General features: G+C 40.9%; 1 protein-coding gene across 8 annotated transcripts in view; it reads right to left on the bottom strand.

The window, feature by feature from the left end:
- The window catches only part of kdm4c (lysine (K)-specific demethylase 4C), a 30,789-nt gene that overhangs the window by 3,831 nt on the left and 2,744 nt on the right, over positions 1 to 24,214 (bottom strand). For 6 of the 8 annotated variants that reach the window (XM_069697377.1, XM_069697383.1, XM_069697380.1 and 3 more), the window contains exons 4-18: positions 23,569 to 23,683; positions 21,436 to 21,629; positions 18,205 to 18,254; positions 16,175 to 16,278; positions 15,740 to 15,877; positions 15,289 to 15,482; positions 14,733 to 14,959; positions 12,490 to 14,555; positions 12,268 to 12,379; positions 10,915 to 11,099; positions 9,698 to 9,941; positions 7,917 to 7,993; positions 7,093 to 7,148; positions 6,845 to 6,953; positions 1,663 to 1,860 (exon numbers count right to left, since the gene is read on the bottom strand). In XM_069697377.1, coding sequence (XP_069553478.1) covers positions 1,663 to 1,860; positions 6,845 to 6,953; positions 7,093 to 7,148; positions 7,917 to 7,993; positions 9,698 to 9,941; positions 10,915 to 11,099; positions 12,268 to 12,379; positions 12,490 to 14,555; positions 14,733 to 14,959; positions 15,289 to 15,482; positions 15,740 to 15,877; positions 16,175 to 16,278; positions 18,205 to 18,254; positions 21,436 to 21,629; positions 23,569 to 23,683 — 4,069 coding nt within the window. The remainder of the gene's footprint in view (positions 1 to 1,662; positions 1,861 to 6,844; positions 6,954 to 7,092; positions 7,149 to 7,916; positions 7,994 to 9,697; positions 9,942 to 10,914; positions 11,100 to 12,267; positions 12,380 to 12,489; positions 14,556 to 14,732; positions 14,960 to 15,288; positions 15,483 to 15,739; positions 15,878 to 16,174; positions 16,279 to 18,204; positions 18,255 to 21,435; positions 21,630 to 23,568; positions 23,684 to 24,214) is intronic. The other 2 variants (XM_069697381.1, XM_069697385.1) reach the window with 2 other exon arrangements.

Here is a 24,214-nt window from a genome sequence, read left to right as displayed (position 1 = left end):
ACTCTATGCAGCTTGTTGCACCAGCCATGTGTGAATTTATATTTATCTTAGTTTGAACAGAAAATGGTTGTTGTCTTTGACAATAGTAGAAAAAGGTTAGTTACCATATACAAGATTGTTAATTCAAGATATAACTTGAAATATACAGTGCAAGTCAAGGAAACTTTTTCACAACCAAAACCTCATTCCCTGCAAACTTACATCCCTTTACATTTACTACATAGTCATGCCCTCATGCCGTAATGTTAGTGGCAAGTGTTGCTGCTTTCACCTGAAGTGGGAATTTTCTACATCAAAACAAAGTCTTCCAAAGACATTTGTTGGTGTTACATGCATAGGTATGTTACAACAGATGCAATTGTTAAATATATTATTTAGTTTAAATGGGGCAATGTTAGAAGACATTCTTCATAAGGGTGGGTTAAAAAAAAAAAAAAGTGTTGAGACTTCCTGTTATGCACAAACTGAGGGCAGTACAGTGATGTGCATGGAGCAGGGGGAAAGTTAGAACCTTCATGAGTAAATATTTCAAGTTACGGTGCTTGATCAACAATCTTCGCCTGAGTGACTTCCTTCTTTGTGACCACCGGTACGTGCCCCTTGCAATTTCATCGTGGACTTGAGCGTTCACACCCAAATTGTGTGTTAAACTTGCATTTTACAGGAGCAAAAAGTTACTGACGAAGACTGAAGAAGGCATTTCAGGTCAGGAGCACAACCGCGGCATGTTTTTTTTTTGTTGTTGTTGTTTTTTCTTTACATTCGTGGGGTTGCGCACCGTGAATTTGTTTCCCAGGATCAGACTGTCAACACCAAGTTCAACTGTGATGTGTTAAATGCAAACCACCTGAACTGTGGCGTGATAGCACATGGCTCCTCTAACACAACAACGCGCCCGTTCAGAGTATGTTAAACACGCAAGTTTGCCGCCCTAAACAATGCGATAGTCTCCCCACCACCACTGCTCAAGGGATTTGGCTCCCTGCAATTTCTTTCTGTTCCCCTGAAAGTTGAACACAAACATTAACTTGTGCTTTCTGCTCGGGTTCCAGGTCCATTTTGAAATAGCGGATGCTCACAAACCGTCGTCGCAAAAACGTGTTAAACTCAGGTCCTGATGTTGATCAAGTGACCTAATTTGGACAACTGACTCATGAAGGTTTTAGCTTCCCCCAGCTCCGTTCACATCGTTGTGCTGCACTCTGCCGCATTCCTTTTTTTTTTTTTTTTTAAATCGCCCCTAGATATGCAGATACATGATATGTACTTACTTTCGCTCAACATACTTTAACTTTTGTAATAAACAGTCTATGGGTGTATTTTTTCACGTCAATAGTTTCTCTCTCTCTCCCAATGCGGCAATGTTTGTGAGCTTGACTTAGTTAAGTTACAGTGTTATTACAGATCTTGCAAGTCAACAAAGCAGTGAGTTTAGTTAAACTAGCAGTTAGTGTTGACTTTACATTTGAACTTCAAATTAAATTTAGATTCAACGGGTGAAACTGTTTTTAAGGAGTTATTTTTAAGCATGAGACCGAGATGGGATGGTATCAGTCGTTCCAACCAATGTTGTACAAGGTTAATAAAATGCCAACACATTGACCAGACACAAGCACAACCTGGTTCATATCAGCTGTAGTAAACACCTGTACTGTAACTTACAGCTGACGAACTCCGTGACAGGTGTCTATGGCAGGTGATTGACACGACATACGGCCAATCATCAGGCTCCATGATTACACCGGCAGCATGGGCACAGGTCACATGAAAGGAGGTGGGACAGCGGCCACATGAGCACTGGATACAAGCCCCTGCCTGCCGCTTCCCCGCACCACAGCGTTTACGACAATAGATGCACTTCTGTAAACACATACAGACCAAACCATCAATACCAAAACCTGCCTGCCGACGGCTGACTTCACTGAGGTTGCACACGAAAGGGGAAATTCTTAATATTGCAAATAAATACTGAAAACATTTTAGTAAGAGCAAATGTACCAAATGACATGTAATATTATGTGTACATGTAGGGACATTATAAAGGTTACACGCTGATGATAGTCTACGTTATTGTAAAAATAAAATCCCATTAACATCAAACTAACAACATGTTTTCCAAAGCCTACTTTCCTACTTTATGTTTAAATCCATCTTCCTCCCTCCTAAGACAATAGGCAGTCCTCGTTGGCCAATTTTATGTTTTAATTGAAATTGTATTGATGAACAACGCATACATTTTTGATTAATTACTAAATTTGATTTGAGCAGAGCAAAACACATTAAGAAAACAACAGAATTCTGCTTTCATGGATAAAAAAAAGTAACTAGCACTGAAATATCAAAGTCATACATTGTATACAATAAGTAGTAATGTTCTACATGCTGAACTTTATAGTATGAAGAATGCATTGCAGTACATTACAGTATGCAGGTACATAGAAAATAATCTAGATACAGACAGGATGTCTTTACTGTTTCTATATAATAAGGACAAAGTAACCACAAGATCTTCTGTCACATCTTCTCCTTTCCATATTCCATTGCAAACTACATTAAACTGGATGTCATTGAATGTCTTTATTGTCCTAAAGGAAACCTGACCTTATTCAATAATGTACTCACGGAAAAATTAGTAATTTAACACTTACATTTCCACTTTCAATATTGTCTCAAGAAAAACAGCAAATTAAAGACAAGACAGCAAAGTGAATCATTGCTCCGTTGTGCCATGAACCTCTAACATCCTTTAAAAGCATTATGTATTCCAAATAATCATATTGGTGAAATCTGCTGAATGCACTGCTGTTAGATACGGCAGTGTAAACAAATCACTGAAACAAGAAAATAAAATGAGCAGAAAGAGACCCCAGTTGTGATAGTCAACAGAAACATTGTTATTGGACGGCTACAATACAAGGAAACCCTCAAATGAGACCAATCAGATGACATCATTTTGAGGTTTTCCACAACAAGCCATGTGTGCTGCAATGTTTATGTTGTGGTATTTTCCCCTCTTAAAGCAGTACACAGCCACACATCGGAGGGCGTAATACACATCCACATCCTACACGCAAACACTGCCATGCATCCATGCACAAACACACACCTACATTTTTAAGACTATCCCCGCTTTCTCCACCAAACAGCCCATCAAATCCATTTCCTCTGCTGTGGCATCTCCCCCTCTCCTCCTCTCTCCCACAAACCCTCTGCTCTCCCAACTAAAGGGGAAAAAAATGACGCCATTCTCCCGTTATAACCCTCCTCGCTCCCTGTTCCTCTTTCAACCCTTTCGCATGCCTCCATTTCCTTCACTTTCCTGTTAATAAAACACCCATCTACGCTCTCTTTTACGCTTCACTTCCCTGCCCTGTCTTCTTCTCTCCTGTGGTGTGGTTTCACATCTCTTTGAAGGTAATTTATTCATTAATCTAATTCCCTGGAAATCCACACTGAAATACCCGTACATGTTGACATAATATGCCTACATTAATATATATAGACAAACTCCTTGGAGGATGTGCCTCAGCAGCAAGTGAGTTCAAGTGTGAATTTGCTGGTTTGTTAATAAATTTGTGTCAAATAACGGGTATCATTGCATGCATAGAAGTATTTGATGTGTCTGAAAACCATGTGTGGGAGTAGTGAGATATCACATTATTAAAAATCACCATAAGATGTTAAATTCCTTGATATATATATATATAATATAAAACAGGAAATGCTAATAGTCCAAGGAAGCGGAGCACAGACAGGTGGATAAGAATGTGATGCTGTGTGAATACAAAACTTTTTTTTAAAGTCTGTCTTTATCAGCTATGCCTCTGAAATAAATGCCCTTTGTTCATTTCTTTGAAAGATCAATAACTGATCTAATTAGTTAACCATTAATGAAATGCAACCTCTACGGCAGGGCCGGCTACGTCTTTACAATCATCAGCTTAGCCTTCTTAATTCAGATATCAGTGGAGGATCAGGAGGAATTGTGCATAGAGACACTTTCCTCTTTTCTTCTTGTGAGAAAAACCAAAAGTCAATGTAAATGCTTAATTTAAAATGGGTGTTGAAAATCAGAACTATATCCTTTTTCTCTATTAATGAAGCCTCCACTGCTTCCTGGCACCTCCATTTCTAAACTAAGTCTGTGCTTTTCTTGGTGACGAACTTGGCCTGCATTTCCTAAAGCCTTCTCCCATACCTCCTCCATTATGAACAGCAGTGCGCTGATGAACTGACCCGACTGTCTTGTCCACCTATCGAGGCCAGCCTGACAAGATTCTGAATGGCATGCAACACACCCCGTGTACATGCACAGTCGGTGTGTTTGTGTGTATAAACGGAGCATTTATGTACATGTTTGGTGGAAAACTAATGTGCATGGGAACATAAAGTCGTGTAAATATGTCAACATAGTTTTATGTTTTAATGGTGCATGCGTGTGTGTCAGACAGAGAGAGAGAAAGAAAGAGAGAGGTGTGTGTGTGTGTGTGTGTGTGTGTGTGTGTGTGTGTGTGTGTGTGTGTGTGTGTGTGTGTGTGTGTGTGTGTGTGTGTGTGTGTGTGTGTGTGTGTGTGTGTGTGTGTGTGTGTGTGTGTGTGTGTGTGTGTGTGTGTGTGTGAGCCTAACCCATTTTCTCAATGCTTGTGCCTTCTGCAGGGTGTATTTGGGTGCCCGTGTTGAGCCATGCGTTAAGAACATTCCCACAGTAAATTATGAATGTGTGTGTGTGCAATAGTAAATTATGAATGTACTGAGCTGCTGCAGGGGCAACGGGTCCAATGTGAACTTCAAAGCACGTGGCTTGTGGAGTTAATATACAAATGATAAAGTGGACAAACCAGAAAGGTAAACAATCTTATAAAAAGTAACTTTATCTAATTAAATGAAAGTCTGTCATCACTTCAGAAATGTTTTTTTTCTATTACTGTATTTGTGATGATGCTTACTATTTATGTGTTTTAACCTAATTAGTAACTAATTAGTTTTTTTTGTTGTTGTTGTTTTTTTAAAAGCCCATCCATTTTATCATAAAATAAAGTGCGGTTCTATTCAAAAAGTACTTGCGTGAGCACGTTAATTAGTGAAAATTTGAAAACAAAAAGTAAATGACTTTGTGCCATCGTGTAAGAAAATAAATGCTTTATTAAGAACTTGCACTTGATTTTCAAAGATTCTGCTTGTAGCTCTTTTGCTATAAATTCTGTAATCTGGGATGACGAGCATAAATTGGCACCGTGACAAATTTAGCATTTATCATCCTAAGGAAGAATGTACCGTTTTCTCAAAAAGGAATTTATGCCCTTTAGATTGTAACATTTTGGCCACCATGCAGGTCATGTCAGAGGCTTTTATGAGTGTCCCCGCCTTTTCCAGTCTGGACTACAATTTGCGTTTTGTTCAGATTTTGGCCCGTCGATATGGAAACTGTCTCTGTGATTTGTGCTTTCCTATCTAAAATGAGCTTAATTTCATTGTGGTGTGAGAAGATATGAACTATATCGCTGTAAATACCCTGTGGGTAATGTCACTATGTCCACAAAGTTAGTGTCCCATTCAGTGTCAATGCAGTAATTTCCCTTGAACTATTTTCAGGTAAGCACTCACGTAGGAACCTCAATCGGCTGCTTCTCTGATGGTGGCGCATGACATTAGTTTTACGTACTGAAGCCTCACTTTTTTTAGGTGCCAGTTTCTGAAAAACAGTTAAGTCCACTTGATAGTATTGTATTATACCAAAAAAAAAATTATATTTGATATTGCCAAGAATTTGAATTGCTTTATGCCTTTATTTGGATTCTAAGGCAGAGAAAAGAGAGACCGACAGGTACACGGACTTTGGCTAGAAGTGAATAGGGGAAGTTGCAGTTCACGGTTCGCTGCTTAACTATGAGGGTACCTTCAATAATGAGGGGAAACTAAATGCTTGAAGGAAATTTCAATATAATGTAATACAGGTCAATAACACAAACTCCAGCCTCAAAAATGATGGTGAACCAACAACTCTCTATGACATCCCATTATAGAATTTTACAACCCATCATGAAGGTAGCATTTATTGCATGACTGTTCAGTGGACTGAAAAGACAGGAAACTGAATGTATATCTACCTGAAAATCTAAAATATAATAATATTAATGATGTCTTCATGTCATTGTTTTTCTCCCCTCTTTTATTCTAGCTTTGAACAGTGAAATTATTTACGACTGTATATTTAAAAAGGTAATAGCTGAGGCTTTCCTTTACATGCAACACTTATTCCTGAAGTAGGGCTGGGAATCGACGAGCAGTATAGCACCTCTGCTATCCATCTTGTGTTAGGATGCACCTCTCCAACACTTTTCTTTCTGCTGAGCTATCATGGTGCCTGAAGCAGAGAGCTAACTATAGTGGCAACATGTCAGGTCTGCTGAGACACACTCCAGCTCTCTCATTAAGCAAACACATACACACACGCACACAGTAGATGCACATACACACACGGCGGTAGACATACACCTACACATATATAGACAAACAGCAGCACACAGACAGCCCTACACACACAAACCCCAACTCCCGCCCACCAGTGGTTAATTATCTAAGCTTTGATTGCGGGTATGTTCATCACACATTGTTAATTAGAACTGTGAACACTTCATTAATTAGACCAGGCTAGTCCTCAAGGATGGTGTGTGTGTGCGTGTGTGTGTGTGTGTGTGTGTGTGTGTGTGTGTGTGTGTGTGTGTGTGTGTGTGTGTGTGTGTGTGTGTGTGTGTGTGTGTGTGTGTGTGTGTGTGTGTGTGTGTGTGTGTGTGTGTGTGTGTGTGTGTGTGTGTGTGCATGTGTGTGTATGTGCGTGTCTTACCAGTTTATATCGCTGCATAGGGATCCGGCTGGTGTCAATGGGACTCCTTTTGGCTTCATCGCTGAACCTCGCCTCTGGCAGTGCTACTGCACACATTACGTGGGCCCATCTATACATTCACACACGCACATAAACTAACAAATTAATACATTATGATGATTAAGAGACACAGACAATTAATTCTGCTGAGCTCTGGAAATCAACCATGGGTATGCAGAGCTAATCACGTAAACAAAAGCCTGTCTCACTTGTCGTTTTGGGTTTTCTTCAGAGCTCCACCTCTGAGGTTACATAGACAGCATTCCTGAGAAAACAAAGACAGACAAATGAGGAAGAGAATCAGGAAATTTGCTCGCACTTGCTTACATATAACACCTGCAATTAACACCAGCATTGTGTTTGGCATTCAGGTCTGATTTGTGGGAAGTTGTGTGGGATTTATTTTAGATTAAAGAGGAGGGTAATCTTTTTTTGCACAAAAAATATAAATGCAGTTGAAAATATGCATCTTATTGCAAATCTGTTCCAGCATCTTGTTCTTGTCGGTAAAGCAAGATCCACCACAAAGTGACATTACAAGTAGCAGAAGGGACAAATAGCAACATCATCTTCATAAAAGAAAGCAGTGAGCATTGTGGGAAATGTGTTCGTTAATGCGAGAAGCTCAAGTGCCAGGACTTGTAATTAATTTACTGATGACACTTGCACGTGCAATGCAGCATCTCTAAAAACATAGTTTTTCTGTGAACAGAATGTGATGGAAGATATGAGGTATTTAGCGTCAAAAGGTTTATATGTCAAATGTTTGAGCTAGCCCTCGCACGCAATTAAGAACAAATCATGTTTAATAGTCCATCAACCCTATATTTGTTGAAAAGAGTAATGCGCGAACAGAAAAAAACTGAATTGTCTTCATGATAAATCTATTTGGGATTGAAATGCTGTCAATATAAATAGATTTGTAGTTCACACAGCCAGTGGGCAGGAGTTATCAGAAGTCATAAGTAATATTTTCCTATAGTCTTGCAAGTTTAAGTTAAAGTGGAATCAAAAAAGGGATAAAATGTCTTACTGCTGTAAGGTTTCCTTCCGTACAGCGATCACACGACCACTGTTCGCCGACGTCTCCAGCAGCAACACCATAGCAACCTAAAGGAGGGAGGGATACAAATTAGGGGCAAAAATACTCAATTCTACTCAGAAACTGCTAAACTGTTCTACTTAAAGCTAGTTGCATTGTATCAACGGGCCAACAGAAAACAGCAGAGTTGATGGAAAATGGTAAGCCTGTCGTAAGTTACAATGAACAGCACAAAATGCCACTTCAACATTGTTTCCACAGATTCTTGACTGACAAGTGGTATTGTTCCACGTAGAAACGCACAGTACTGCAGACTAAGTGAAACTCGAGATCACTATGGTCTGTGTGTCGGTATCTTGGCGGTCAATTGAGACATCCAGACAATACATTCACTGTACATCTATGCATCATTGTTTGTAAAGGCGTCTGTTTGCATGGCTTTATCTCATGTGAAAGAGTGCTTTGCATGACAATATGCTTTTATTTCAGACACGTTACAGTAGCCACTTTGTGTAAATATTGTTGCTCTGCTTAGTTTTGGTCTGTGTCCTCAGTGAGGCAGAACAGTACAAATGTTTTACAAAAAAATAAATGCTGGTGGCCTTGAACAGAAAAACATGTGGAATTGAATTTAGTAAAACAAATGGGATTCTATTCAAAGCTGGCAGCTGGTTGCAATCCATGAGCTCGAGGCTTTAGACACGTAAGCTAAGGGGAATTTGTATTTGTAAAAAACACTTATAGTCTGTATATGCGTGTATGTCTCCATTCTTTTCCTCCACTATCCATCACAAAACCGAAAATAAAATCTAAGCTCACCTCCGTTTCCTTTCCTGAGTTCAAATAACAGTACAGAAAGAAAGCTACAACAACGTGTACTTATTGTTGGTTCTCAAAACCAAACTTGTGGCTTTTTCATCAGTGTCAAATGACATACACTTCATCTCCTGCTCCCACACTCACATAAACCAAGTAAATACCTCAGCAGGACTGCACTTTTGCACACACAGTACATACATGGAACAACACCCAAAACCCTGCAGTGTAAAAAACATGGTGGGATCAACAGTAGTGTGAGTGATTGAAGCTGACTTTGAGAGAAGATATGTCGTTTTAAAGTTCTGGATTCGGGACAGTGTCTAAGACTTTCAGAATTAAGCGTGTGTGTGTGTGTATGTGTATGTATGCACAAAAGCACAGCTGTGAAAGACTGTCTGAAGGCTTAAGACATCAAAATAGCGTGAATGATTGGGACAGAGATCCTTGGCTGTTAATTTGAATGTGTGAATAAGGGATTGCGATAATGTACAATGTATTGCATCTAAGCTTTAGAGTAGAATAGAAAGGCTCCAGGGTTGTTGTTTTTTAAGAGTGTGTGTGAGGGCTTGGGGCTTTTGAACAGGAAGTATGTGTGGTGAAGACAGTGGATTCACCCTCATTCGGCTGACGAGGGAAATAAAATACTCCAAACCGCAGTGAAAGGGGGAGAAAGGGAAACAGAGACGGGGTGGAACATTGAGACGAAGTGAGTCAGGACTTAAACCCACTGACCCTCTAACAATGACATCAGTGAGACAAGCACAACATTTGGAAACAAACAATGTCACTTGGTCCGAGTGGTAAATAGACACCATGGAGTTAAGAAACTATAAACACTGGTTCGCGTTCGTTCTCACTCACTCACTCTCACTCACTCTCAGTCTCTCACTCTCTCTCTCTCTCTCTCACGAACATGAACATGAACATGCTACTCTTCCCTTAAACTGACATACTTGCATGGACTTGCAGGCAACAGCCCTGGCAGTAGAGCAGAGGGGAGGTACCATCTTCCTGCAGCAGAGGGTTAGTGGGAGTTGGGGGGCAGTTCTGCTCCCGGAAAGAGAAGCAGATCTCGGGAACCAGGGGCTTGGTCCTCCTCAGTGCTCCACAGGGAGGTGTGGGGCCGTCCATTGCGGAAGGAGATTTAGAGGTGTCCTTAGCTGTGATAGGTTTATTATCCTCTGCTTTGTCTTCAGCCTATCGGAGGAAGGGACCGGGTCATTTGCATGTTCTTATGACCTAATTGAACTGGATTATTTTACAGTGACAGTGGGGGATAAAATGTTTCCCCTTCTGCTTTGTAATAAAAGTTGTTATTCAGAATGACAATTTAGCCAGTGGCAAATTACATACTGTACTATATTAAGTAATGATAATATGGAAAAGCTGTGTGATCATCATCTGTGGGCTTATCATTATTGTCACTTTTAGTATCATTTACATACAATTATTAACACAAACAGTTGTGATCTACCTTAATGTTTCTTTATGAATGTCCATTATGCTGCATTCTTACAGTAAGCAAGGTACATGTATCATTAAATCGGCTGAAGTGGGAAAAGTTGAGACCAAATAACCTCTTGATACGGCATAACAAAAGCCTCTTTGATTGGCTTGTGGAGTCTTTGCTTTTTCCATCATTGTATGAGTTGATGTTACCACGAACTCATTAGCACTGTCTTTGTCCAAAACTGACTAGTGACACCGACAAGTGTGTGCTTAGTTGATTAACTAAAAGTATAGTCACAGCAAATTCAGCCTCATGTATGAATAGTAAGATACTGTACAAGTTCTAAGTGTCTCTCCAGTCTGGACTTAAATTAAGTATGAACCTGCGAGTCTGCTGAAAAACTGTGAGCTTTACTTATGTGTGGTGGGTAAAAAAAAATTACAGACATTTGTGCTTCAAACAGGATTAGAGTTACAGAGTAGCACAGGTAATACTGACACCCCCCCCCCCCACTTCCCCTGAAGAAAATAAAAGCCGCCAAAATGGAGCAGATCACATTCACAGTATGAGATCTGCTAGGAGTAGCTAGGAGATGCGAGCATAAATTCTCAATAGAACCATGTTGCAATACATATCGTAAAGTCACTATTGTAAATGCATTTTAGACAGAGCATCTACCAAATGACACTAATCATATATGGGTGTTGAACTCCCCTTTACCTGATAATAGGGCATGAAGAGTGTGCACACAGCACAGTATGGCTGCATGGTGGCTGCATGAGCATTGTACTCCCTCTCTGTTGTGAAGCAACTCTTTCTGTTCTGCCACAGGTAGATGAGGGGCTTTGCCCACGCTTCCATTTCCTGCTGCTCCTCCTCCTCTGCCAGGCTTGCTTCAGGGGGCTCTAATCGGAGAAACAATAAAGCCTTATAACCATGCAATTACTTACCTATTCAACCTGTGCTTCTTTTAATATGAGCCAGATGATGATTCATGTTCATGCAACACACATAAAATTAAAATCTCCTGCCCGGTCCCAGGTTAATTAAGCCTATTCTGAATCTGAAATAATCACGTGGCCCGAATATAAAAAAGAGAATGCATCATTCTAACAATTGACTTCTGCAGTATTAATACACGTGCAGACAAAGTCAGGTCTATTTCATCCAGAGTGGTGACAATTTCCTCCAGTGACTTGAAAAGTATTTTTACTGAATAGGCGCCTGTCTGTTTACAAAATTGCCCATAATAATTAAGGGCTCCCATCATCGTAAAACAGCCATGGTCATTTCTTACTCCCAGATAAACAACTACAATGGCTGCTGAATTATTCATCCTTTTTCACAACCATGGAGATGATGAATGTGACCCTGTGTGTGTATGCACATTAGAAGTTGTTAATGGAGGGCCCTCCCTCCTACCCCGTTAAAACCATGAAAACAAATGGAGTATCTATCACCGGGTCATTTTACTGTGGTAGGCCCCAGAATTAAATATGTTTGGTTTATGTGTGCATTGACGTCAGAAGAACCATTTTGGGGGACATAAAATTTGAAAAATGAGGAGGGGAAGTGGGGACCACAGCGTGGAATGCTTCATTGTGGGAAAACACAAGTGTAATCTGACTGTAATTAATATGTGTTAAGTTTGATATCAATGGTGTTAAGACGACAAAGTAAATTATATTACTTGTAAGAATATTTTCTTTTAAGACAACTTTTACAAAGTAAATTTCATGGTTTTTAATCTACAAACCCAATTAGTCTAAAAAAAATTTTTTTTTAAAAATCGTTATGGCAACTGTATTCTGGTTCACTGCAATGCAACCAAAAGAAGTCAAAGGAACATGGTCTCTGGCCTGGTGCCACCCACTATGCACCACTAACCACAACAGGAAATGTCCCTGGGCTTTTATTGAAATGAGCATGACTCTTGGCTTACACTGTGTGCATGTGTCGCTGTCTGAATGTTGGAGTCTTTACAAGGACAAACCCTAGCAATACCTTTCAATTAACTGTGTAAACTGCGCTATGTGTGTGCATGTGTGTGTATGTGTGTTTGAATGTGCCCACCATCGTCACTGGCAGCCTGTTGTTTGACAGCAGTGGGTACAGCCCTGGCGGTTGGTTTCCTGAGTGGGTGACGCCAGCTCTTAGTGGTCCTCTTCACTGACGGGGCGGGGTACTGGCATAGACAGGCATCATGGGAAGGTGTTAAGAGTGCAAATAATTTCTATTTGTACAAAATGTGAGCAAAAGTCTGAAAGCCTATTATTGTGTGCAAAGAAGACTCACAGCACAAACCTCCCCGGGTTCCAGGCCTGATTGCTCACACTCATAATTACATGTTTCATTTTCCTCTTCTTCTTCTACTTCTTCTTCCTCCTCATCAGATGAGTCACTACTACTCTCTCCCTTGGCACTACTTTGCTGCTCTGCCTCTTCACCATCAGATCCCCCTTCTTCCATATCAGAAATCCCATCCTGTTCTCCTCCTTCCATCTGGAGAGGTGAAGCAGCACTATCTGAGTGTAGGCTCTCCTCTGCCTCCCTTTGTCTCCCCAGCTCCCTGCACAGGGACAGGGCTTCAGGCCCATCCACTTCATCTCTTTGCAGCTCATAATCTCCACAAAGCCCCAGGGGCTCAATAGCACCGACTGAAACAAGAGAAGTGGGCTCGAGCTGGGCCCAGGTGAGAGGTCCACCTTCTTCTTCCTGGTTCTCTGACTCTCTGAGGTCCTGTTCAGGGTCCTCCAGGTCTGTGACCTCTTTGCACTGAGGTTCAGTCCACATGGTGTAAGGTAGAGGGTCATGGGTGAAGTCGGAAGGGAGCTCTGGGTGCAGACTCTGGATAAGAACTGCGGGATTTTGGGAGTTGAAGTTTTTCCAGATGCTGCTGGAAAAGGTTTTGGGCTCCATGTATGGGTTCTGGGATGTACAATGGGAAGGGGAGTATGTAGTGTGTTGGTGGAGTTGTAATGCTGAGTGGCTGTCACTTTGAGTGCATAACAGAGGTGCAGGGGGTGGAAGGTTATTGTTTGAGGTACCAGGTAACAGTTGTCCAGCACTGTTCACACTGAAAGCACTGTCTCTCCGAGCTGGGTCTTTGAAGCTATGTGGTAAATTGGGTTGCTGCTCTCTTTGAGGTGCATTGATCTGAACTAGCTGGCCGGTGTTGGCATCGCTCTGTCCAGGAGTAAGATTTTCCAGCTCTGGTGGATCCTTTTCTGCAGCAACTGCAGACATTATTAGCATTTCGTGGACACCACCAGATGTTATTTTGTGCATACCACTGGCAGTTAAATGAGCCGTGTTTCCCTCTAAACCAGACATTGCTGCCGCATCACAATTATATGGAGAATCTAAATGCCAGTTGTTGGCATGTTCTGCTGGACGAAGTTCTGCTGACATCATTGAAACAGCCTCTTTCCCTTCCTGATTGACTCCCTGTGAGGATGGAGACCCAGTTGGCGTCTCCCTCTGAAGCACAGGTGCAATCTGGTTACTGCATGATCTAGACTTTGGGAAGTCATTTTGCCCATCCTCAGCAGGGGTGAGGGAGGGCATCTCTTGGGTCAGTACAGGGGGCAAAGGGGAAATTCCAACCTTATCTGCTAGCTCAGGGGTGAGTTGTGGCATATCCACTAAATTACTGTGTAGAAGAGGAGGGAAAAGATTCTCGTCAGTGCAGCTTTTCCCTAAACTGCAATTTTGTTGTGAGGGGGCTAGAGAGCTGCATGATGTGTAACTATCCCCCTCTGCTGGCTCACTTTTGAGATCATAAAGTGCTTCAGTAGTGGATTGCAGTTTCATATGTTTTGGATCAACAACTGTGTCCATTTTTTCTGTTTTGTCAGTGTTGTTAGTGTCCTCTTCGGTACCCGTGTCCATGCTGATGGTAGTGTTGGATTTTCGGCTTAAAGTTTCCTCTCGACATGAGGAACACGATGTCTGAGCTTTAGAGTCAGGGGGACACGACCCCGTCACAGTGTCAGCAGACGTGCTTATGTGGGAAGATGAGCTGAGTTTGTAGTCTTCCAGGCATGGGATCCTGATAGAGCAGTCTGTACAAGTTGAGAGGTCACGAGGTTCAGAAGAGCAACACCTTGACTCATTACTTCCTGGAAGCTTCCGAGTTGCCTCAGGCGGTGGTCTGAGTCCTTCGGGAGTCCTGCTTGTGACCCCTGGCCCTGAGAGGTATTGAGGGTCAATATGAGTGACTGTTTCTGCCTTTAAGTCACTCTTCACTGGTGAATCAGGGGCGCTGGTGTGAGAGTTATGGGATGGCTCTTTATTAGAAAACCCCAAACTTTTACTCTCCACACGATTCACCTTGACCACACACATCTGTCTGCAAGGACCTGTCGAAGATAGAAAAACATTTTAAATCTGCCATCAAATAAAAAATAAAATAGACACTCAGGCAACTGTCTCAATCACACACATTAACTCACTATCAGCGCACTTCAAGCATTCTTCTGATCAAAGTGATATGCAAAGCCTCAAACACCTATCATTGTCATCAGTCAGTCTCTTACCTGGAAGCTGAACAAGGTTTTGATTCTGGTTTTGCTTTGACTCAGTTTCCTTTTTCTTCTCCTTCTCTTCATCATGGCAAGTTGTCCCTGCAACAGATTTTCGCACCTTTGGCCCGGGTGGACCACTCAGAGCTTTCCTCTTGTTGCTGTTCAATGCCGAGTTCCCATCCAAGCCAACCGGCTCCTCTGTGGTTCTGAGGCGCTTGGAGCGCATACGAGAGTGATTACTGATGTAAAAAAGGAGGAGAGATCAGTAAAGACTGAGACTTAAAACCCTGATTAGAAAAGCAATGAAAGCAAATATAGAATTTGGTGACTTAGGAGACAAGGGAAGTGTTGCCAAATGCTTCTGGCCAATTACATTACCTTACCGGTAACTGTACCAAGGCCCCCAATCACCAAATGATCACTATATAATGCATATCCAAATGTTGCAATACATTTTTCTTCACCCACTGTTTAGCACCGCTCCTACTCTGGGTTAAACCTCCACAAGCACATTCATCTGCAGCACACTATTCTCCGTAACAATATAGTATTGAAAGGAATATAGTACCCTTTATTATTAGACTTGGTCTTACGGCGCCTCTGTAACCAGCTCTGCAGCTCTGGTGTTGTACTCGGAGTGGCAAGTGTGTGGTCAACAGGCGTTGAATCTTTGCCCAGCATCCATGTAGCATACCGGTCAGGTTGAAAACGCTTCACAAAGGGTTCCATGGATATCTTTACCATGTCCTTGCTACACGTGCACTATAAAATGGAAAGAGTAGGTCGTAAAAGGTTCTCTCCTTTAGTAAAACATAGAAGCCTTGCTTTGTGCATAAGTGCACACAACTGTGTTGATTTGTAAGGCTAAATTACAATATATTCTGATACTATGTGACCTTAATTTGACCTAGAATTTATTATATTTAAATCACACTTCTTTGTCAGCCTTGCCAAAGACAAGCATTGGGACAGTTTAAAAAAAAACAACAACAATTAGATTGACCTAAATGCAATTTTACCTGTGTAGCAACCTTGCCATAGTCTATCCAGCGCACAGTGGCAAAATTGGTGGACTCCGCACAGTTAAACCCATGATTGAATCCAGCGTGGTAACCATAGGGGAAGGTGATCATGAACTCTCCAGGTTCCTGAGTAATCTGAGCATTTATTATCACAAGGTAGAAAGACAGAGGGAGACAGATTGGTTTATAAGAAAAGATGAGTGACAAAACTCTAAATTGTCCTTTTGATTTTTTTTTTTTTTTTTTAATGATCAAATACCAGAAAAGAAATGACATAACTAAAATTAGCCACTGCAGATTTTTGCAATCAATCAAAGCACTGCTTATTTTAGTGGCAGGAAAAGCTGTTTTCACAAAGTTTTAAATAAAGGATGAATAAATGGCGTGAAAAGGAGAACCGAGAGTAATTTTTCAAAGGGGTTGAGAGCCTACCTTATCAAAGGGAATGCCATACTTCTTCAGTATGGAGGGGGAGATTAGAGTCATCTTGTGGCGAAGAAAAGCCTCACACCCCTTAAAGCTGTTGGGGAAAAAACCTGACACACACAGACACACACAGACACAGAGACAGAGAGACACACACACGCACGCACGCACGCGCGCGCGCGCACACACACACACACACACACACACACACACACACACACACACACACAGACAGACAGACAGAGAGAGAGAGAGAGAGACGAGAGAGAGAGAGCGAGACACGCGCGCGCACACACACGCGCACGCACACACACACACACACACACTGTGAGAGACTTATCCAGTTAAAAAAGAGAAACAAATGAATAAAAGGCCAAACTACGCTAAGTGAACTGTGGGCTACCGATCTTTCATTATTTAAAGAGCACATGAGAAATTTCATTCATTAGAGCAACTAATGACTTATTTTCATTATTAACTCAACTTAAACATACTTACTTCATCTGACAGACAGTGAAATAACCCGAACAGTAAACAGTTTATAATGAATGAAACTATAACAAGGAAAATAACTATATTTTTATCTGAGAATGACTTTAACAACTTATCAGACGTCATCAGTTAATTTCATATCTATCAATTTGTTGATTAACCATGCAATCATTTCAGCATTAATTTTCATGCAGCAAGATTTGTAGCCATCCAAGACTTGCTCTAAATTAGTTTTTAATCAGTTTAGCTTAGTTTGCTGAATGGATGTCTGTCACAACTGTTGAAGGCACATTATCTCAGGGTCCACAGCCACTTTTGGAGTTGTTGCAGTACAAACCATGAATGGGAGGTACAAACATCAAAAAGCACAACTCAGTAAAGCTGTTCCAATTTCAATCAAATCTAATGCACGGACATCCTCCACCCCTCCGACAGCATTTCAATTGGTAAAACACGTTACAATGAGTGCCAGTTTTACTAAAGCCCACAGCAGTGTTGCCCTGGACTTTTCTAAGGGTTGCAGGATACAAACAGAAAAGCCAAACCAGCTACAAAGACAGCAATCTCTATTTACCAAACAGACCAAGAAGGCCAAAGCTGCAGTGAAGGCATCATTTAAATTGGCAAGCATCCTAACCAAGCACAAGAAGGCCTTCACTGAGGGCAGGATGATAAAGGAGGCCATGACTGCGGTGGCTGAAGTTAACTTCTTCAAAGACAATAAATGTAAGAGACTTCTCTCTTGACAGATGGACATTTAGATGGCTCCATCAGAGTGACCCCTAAGTGGATACACTCTAGAATATGTCTTTCTTGTTGACCCCATGCAGCAGCAATCCTCTTAATCACTGCAGGAAAGACTGAATGACTTGTGAAGAAGGTGATGTGTGATACAATGTGGATCAAGAAAGAAATGGACCGGAAAATACAAGTAATAAGTCAACTCTTGTGTTCTATGAGTGTGGAGGTATTTTAAGTAATACATTTTGTGAGCTTGACACAAAGACATCAAAACATACATACAGATAACGTGTCACTGAAGTAAATTTAGGATGTTTTTGGTTTTATTATCTGAGTGTTTACACAAAAAAGTAAGTCACTGGTTTATAACTAGTAATGTAAGACATGAGTAGCTCTCAACGACTTTCATTTTGTAATAATAGCTCTGAGAGGAAATAAGGTTGTAAAAACCTGCTCTACGTTTCCAAGCTTACCAAGCTAGAAATAAATGCATTTTACATTAACTTCATATGGGCTTATTCACGTACAATTTTGTTAACACACCGAGTGTCTTTATACAATTTACACCTCAACCAGGAGCCATTCTTTCATGCAAGTAGACAGAGTTCATTAGCATTCTGCATCTTAAGCTTTCCCATTACCTCAAGTGCCCTCTTGTTGACAGATTAATTTGTGAGTCGCACTTTGTTGTACTAATGCAGACCTGCCTCTGTATACTGCAATCGTGATTTAATAATTATTTAATTACCTCGCCCAACTCCCATTTATACAGAGAATACAAAGAATATGAATTATTCTTTTACCTGTAGCCAGACGCTCCAGTCTCTTGCCATGCTCAGGGGGGATGGCATACCTGTTAGAAAAAGGGATATCGAGCAGTTGGAGAGTTATTTTTGACTGTGAATGTGAAATTCTAAACATGCATTGTTAATTATGCCGACAGTGTAGCATACAATGACAGCTGCAAGCAAATGCTCAAGAAGTTTTTACAATTTCAAGACTGCCATCAAGTGGCGGATAAATGAATAATTGCATGAAGGCTTATAAACCCTTTCCAACACCGCACTGTTAATAAATATGAAATCATTACAATATACAGAGAGATTCCTTGATGCCTACATATGTTCATATTTCCTGTACAATCTATCCATAATCTGCATGCGGTTATATTTTCCAGGCAGATGTTGTCCATTTAAAATTTAGACTATCTAATGTATTAATAAATCTTTGGCTGTAGAATATTTCATGAACAGTAGCCATATCTCTGACAGGGAGAAAATAACCCTCACTGATTGCTGCTGATTTATGAGTTCACAGAATATTAAATTGACCTTATTCTGCATTTCCTTGTGACATGCTGCTGATGCAATCTGAATGCAAGCTATTCCCCAAATTCCCAGCAAGAAATCCAAGGAGCCCAACAGAATTCCCTCGAGGTTTGACTACAGGCATTCCATTTGACTCATACCATCCGCCCTGCGGTCCGTGGCATTTTTATCATCTTATCACCCGTCAGCTTAACACAGCAGTGAGAGACAGGGCGAGGGAAGCTCAGGTAAGGGTGACACAGAGAGTTGGAGAGCGTAAGGGATTGAGAGGAGGTGAAAGAGGTGCATCTTTAAGCTGCTTCCCTCCAGGGACGAGATGTCAAAACAGCAGCAAGATGAAAGAATGAACGTCAGCGTGTGTACTAGATGATAACGGTATGCATGTGTGTGGGTACTTTGCACACTAGGCTGCTCTTTTTGAGTGTGTATGTCTGTTTCGGTGTGTATGTGTGTCACCGTCTGGCTGTGACACTGATCCCTGTGGGTTTGCAGGGCTCACTGCTCTAATGAGCAGAACTCCCTCCAGGGCAAGAGAGCGACATGGAGCAAACCAAGCTGACAAAGAAATAAAAAAAAAGGAAACTTCCTTTTGATTTACCTGCATTTTTCACCTCATCTTTCACTTTATCATTTTAATCCTAACCGCCTAATAACGAAGACCATTAATGTCCTCCCAGACATACCAGTTAGACCTGTGTAATACACTGAAGTGAACGTCAAACCATGTACTCTGGACTATGAAGTATTTTCCAAGAGTATCAAAAAAGTTGATTTGACACATTAGAGAAAAGAAAGCTGCCATCTGGGAATTTAAAACTGATCTTTCTCATTGTTATTATATTATATTATGAATTAATTTCAATATTAAAAAAATCTCAATAAACTGGTAAAAAACTTTAACTTGGAAGTGGAGAATGAGCAACAGAAAGACAGTGGTGGTAGTAGTTAGTAGTAGTAGTAGTAATAATAATAATAATAATAATAATAATAATAAGACTAGAAGTGGCAAGTAGTTTGTTGTTTTTTGTGTTGTTGTATTTTTGGCAAATCTACAGAAACTGTGGTTTCAGTTGGCTGGTTGTAATAAAACCGTTTTCCTTGCTCCATTGTGCAAAGACAGCTTCCAAGAAATCAAACCGTATGTTTGCACCCTTGGAGAATAACAGCTCTACACACACACTCCCTCCCTCCCTGGACATGCAGTCTGATTCCTACTGCCCCATATGTTGTACCTTTTCTATTCTCACAAGCATTTAGACTCTTCTAATAGTCAATTAGTGCAGGGGACCTCCTCTTCAGTGTGCAAATGAGAACTAAGGGATCAAAACCCTCAAGCCATGTGCAACAGAATTGCCATGCAAATCAAATGAAACCTGTGACCTAAGTGATGCACAATATACTTAATATAATGTGTACTCTGCCCTGTATTTCCTTCACACGTCATTAGTTTTTCAGACTTTGAAGGATCCCACATTGACTTTTAAGATCCAAACATCGATCAGTGCATTTCTGCCTTTTCTCAGTAAACATGTTACGTGTGCACTGTGTGTTCTCTCTGTGTGTGTGTGTGTGTGTGTGTGTGTGTGTGTGTGTGTGTGTGTGTGTGTGTGTGTGTGTGTGTGTGTGTGTGTGTGTGTGCGTGCGCGCGCAGTGGAAATCAATTATAATGTACACACAAAGGTTTATTTTTAGTTAAAGAGCGTCGTTCATGATATTGGACTATTCTGGCCACCCTTACAACACTCGACCTGAGTAGTTACAGTATCTGTGGATGTTTATGGAACTGTTGTGACTTACAGTAGAATGATTAACTTCGCTGACATTCATAGACAATCCCGACAATACTGATACAAGAGGGACAGACTAAAAAAAAAAAAAAAAAAAAAAAGACTGACATGAGATGGGTTTGTGTTTGTTTACTAGATACTATCGCTGGCTACAAGATATGAAGCCGTAGAAGTAAAGTGAACAACAGTGTTCAGTTTCTGTTTTATGGAGTCTGTCTTTGCCAGGTAGCTAATGCTAGCTAATGTTATCAGATGTAACTCAAACATCAAGAATGGAACCAAACTTAAATTCGATCAAGACATCAATAACAACATCGAACCATAGTCCTTCACAAGAAATACACTTCATGAAGAAACAGTGACGAGGCTAAATTTAGCTGATAGTTGTCTTAATATTCCAGTACCATTCTAGCTACCTGCACTCTCCCGGTACAATTTTTTTTTTTTTTTTTTAAATAACTTGTACCTTGGTGTTTAAAATCACACGGCTGTCCTAAAAGCCAAAACCGTAAAAAGGTTGAATTGTCAGGATAACATAAAAAGTATTAAAGCTTACTTCCATTATGGTCCCAAAAGAATGACAAAATGCCAGAGAGATAGGAAGTCAAATAAATCAAGTTTACTGTAAATAACGGGCATGAGATGTAGTGTTTAAAGATATCAATGGTATCCATAGTAACAAGCATCATTCACCCCAGAATAGTAAGTGGATGTGAGCATACTGTAGAGGCTAGGCATTACAAGTATAGCTTACAAGTGCCAAACTTGTAAACAAATACATTTGTGAAAACGGTACCCTTGAATTCTGTTGTAAAAATGAAGTTTAAGTGGAGTTGATGTACTGGATTATATAATGTTGCAAAATTGGGTCTTCTTTATGCATTTACCCCTCGTCTCTAAAACACTGTCCGACACTCACCAGGACTTGGGCTCTCCAAAGTGAAGGTAGTTGATGCTGTATAGGTCCATATCTTCTGTATGCCAGGAGAAGGTGGTCTTCCACATACCAAAGTAAAGATATGGAGTGTTCACCCCCTGTATGGAAACACCACAGTCCTCCTCGATAACATCCAAGATGGAGTTAAGGTGGCCAATGTTCCACTCCTCTACATCCTGGGAAATCAGAAGCAGGGGTTCGACTGGGTTACAGATTGTTATGCAGTTTGCTATACAAGAAAGTTCAATCAGTTCATCTGGACACAAAGTTTATATGGAGAACTGTTTCACTTCATCAGTATCAGCTGACTGCATCGTCCTTGTTCATGCATGTTCCTATTGATGAAGCTATAGAAATATTTAGTATGAAATTGAAACATTGCAGTGGGACTGCCCTTAACCTGACCAAGTGTGTCTGCTTCTGCAGCTGTGTCTCCAGTCCACATACTTCACATATGGGGTGCAGTACTACAGGCAGAAATGTAGGTGTGCTAAGGGCAACTACTTTTACCCATTGTTGCCAACTTGTTCATGGAGGAAGTAGAAAGGCTGGCTCATATGATGTATTCAGGGACCTCGCTTTGCCATTGGGTCAGATATGTGAACGAGCCCAGGGTTCAAATTAAATCTCAGGAAGTACCACAGAGCTGACAGCATCCTCATTGAAACAGCTGCCAAGCAACTTGAGAAATCACACATTAAGCAGGACCTGGGTAAATCTGTTTATATGAACTGGGCAGTCGTGAAGACCGAGAAGATGCTCAAACAGAGAGGAGGGGGACAACTGCTGTCTAAGCATAAACCAGTGGTGGTGATCCCATGCGTGGCGAGAGTGTCAAAACAATTGAGACTTATATTTTCCAAACACAGCGTCTCGGTAGCTTTCAACTCTCAAAACCGCCGGTGCTAGAAATTGGTCCCCCCTGGGGATCAGGTCCCCCAGCACAAACAGAGCAATATAGTGTACACTATTAAATGCTGGGAGGACTGTCGTGAAATAAACACTGCAGAAATCAAACAGCCGCTGGCAACGCCGATGGCTCGACATGGAAGAGCTACCTCGTAAGGCCAGGACTCTGTGGTCTAAACCATCAAACAGGCCGGTGGCAGTTCTTTCAGGGTTGAGGACATGTACAAACTTGACATGGAGGAAAGCTGTTTTGAATAGGGAGCCAAAGAGGCTATCAGACTGAATAGAGAAAAATGATCCCTGAAACCAAGGAGGGGGCTTAGGAGAGCATTACAACACTGTAAGTGCAGCTATTCCCAGATCCTTGGTGACTGGCCCATTGTAATTAATGATTTAACCAATTTACATACGAAACCGATCGCCAGTCTCATTGATTTGCAACTGTGTTGTTTCTAAAGTTTGGAATACCTGCCGTCAGCTCAGTCTGATGTGAAATGTTTCTGCCACTAAACTTTGGTTCCAGATGATTCCTGGGCAAACATCGGGGCAGTGGATAATGGCATATTAAAATCCAATGAGTATCAGCTATGTAAAGAATACAGTTTTTCATTGTTCTCCTGGTTAACAAATCTCCACAGCCCCAATCCATTAAAACACTTGGACCAAAACCTAACAAGCAGTATTGAACATGGGTCAGGGTTGAAGTGGAAAACAACAAAATCAGTACTTTCAAATAATAAACATCCCCATGATGACAGTGGGAACCAGTGAGCAAAAAAGGTAATGCCACTCTTAGGGGAATATGTTTATTTAAACAAATGTCAAGTGTCCCGACGCTTCTAAAGTGTTGCTGTTGAAAAGTGTTGCTTTGTGAAAAATTCAGTTGTTCAAGCCAGGGATAAAGACATTTTGTCTATGCTTCGGGCAACTCATCTCTTTCCAGAAACTGTGAAATTACAGTGCTAGGATATTGTAGTCTCTGTGTTGCTTGCAGACCATTCAACCTTTATTTTTTCAGAATTGCTTCAATTGATTAAAATGACTGTTTTTAAGGTTTGAGGCAAAAACAAGATGTGGACATTCCTAAATAAGTTTCATACAAGTTTTCATTGCCAATGCAAACAGCCAACCTAGAGCCTATTTGCATGATTTGACAAATTTTTTTCCAGAGGGCAGAACTAATTATAGAACTGAAACGCCATCTACCTCATCATAGAGGCTGCCGCTGACATCAGCACCGTATATGGGTGAGACAAAAGTGAGGTTCTTCCAATATTTTCTCTCCAGGTCTTCATAGTTCAGGTAGCGAGGCGTACAGTACCTGTGTGGAGAAATTAATTACATTTAGGACGGCAAAATAACCACCTGCAAACTCGTACAATGACAACTTCTTTTCTAATTACAAAATACAGCAACATTAAATATTTTAAAAAAAAGACACACGCAAAATGATACTAATGGTTAATATTTCTCTATTACTGTGGCCCTGAAAGCTCATAGCACTGCAGCTCAATGAAAGACATGCAAATAGACAAGACACAAAAAATCTTCCTCTATATGAGAACACATATGCAGCATTTGTCTGCAGAATTGCATCGCAAATTCAGACAACACAACATTACAAAAACTCTGTGTTTCAGAAATGCGTCGTGTTGTCTGAATTTGCGGTGGGTTTCTAAATGTTGTGCATGTGTTGTTAACTTGGTAAAGATGTTTTGTCTATTTTCGTGTACTTCCTTAAGTTGCAGTGGGTTGAACTCATAGTCACCATATTCTAATACTATTGGACAGCTTGCCAGCTAACCAGTTACCTTGTGGTGATTACACTGCATTCTCAAAGCATATTTGTTTA

This window comes from Brachyistius frenatus, unplaced genomic scaffold, assembly GCF_029030835.1.
Source record: "Brachyistius frenatus isolate BFR_SWC_R1_liver_20210118 unplaced genomic scaffold, ASM2903083v1 Contig_23, whole genome shotgun sequence".
NCBI lineage: Eukaryota > Metazoa > Chordata > Actinopteri > Embiotocidae > Brachyistius > Brachyistius frenatus.
Note: the sequence above shows the minus strand (reverse complement) of the source record. Positions and strands in the feature narration are given on the sequence as shown.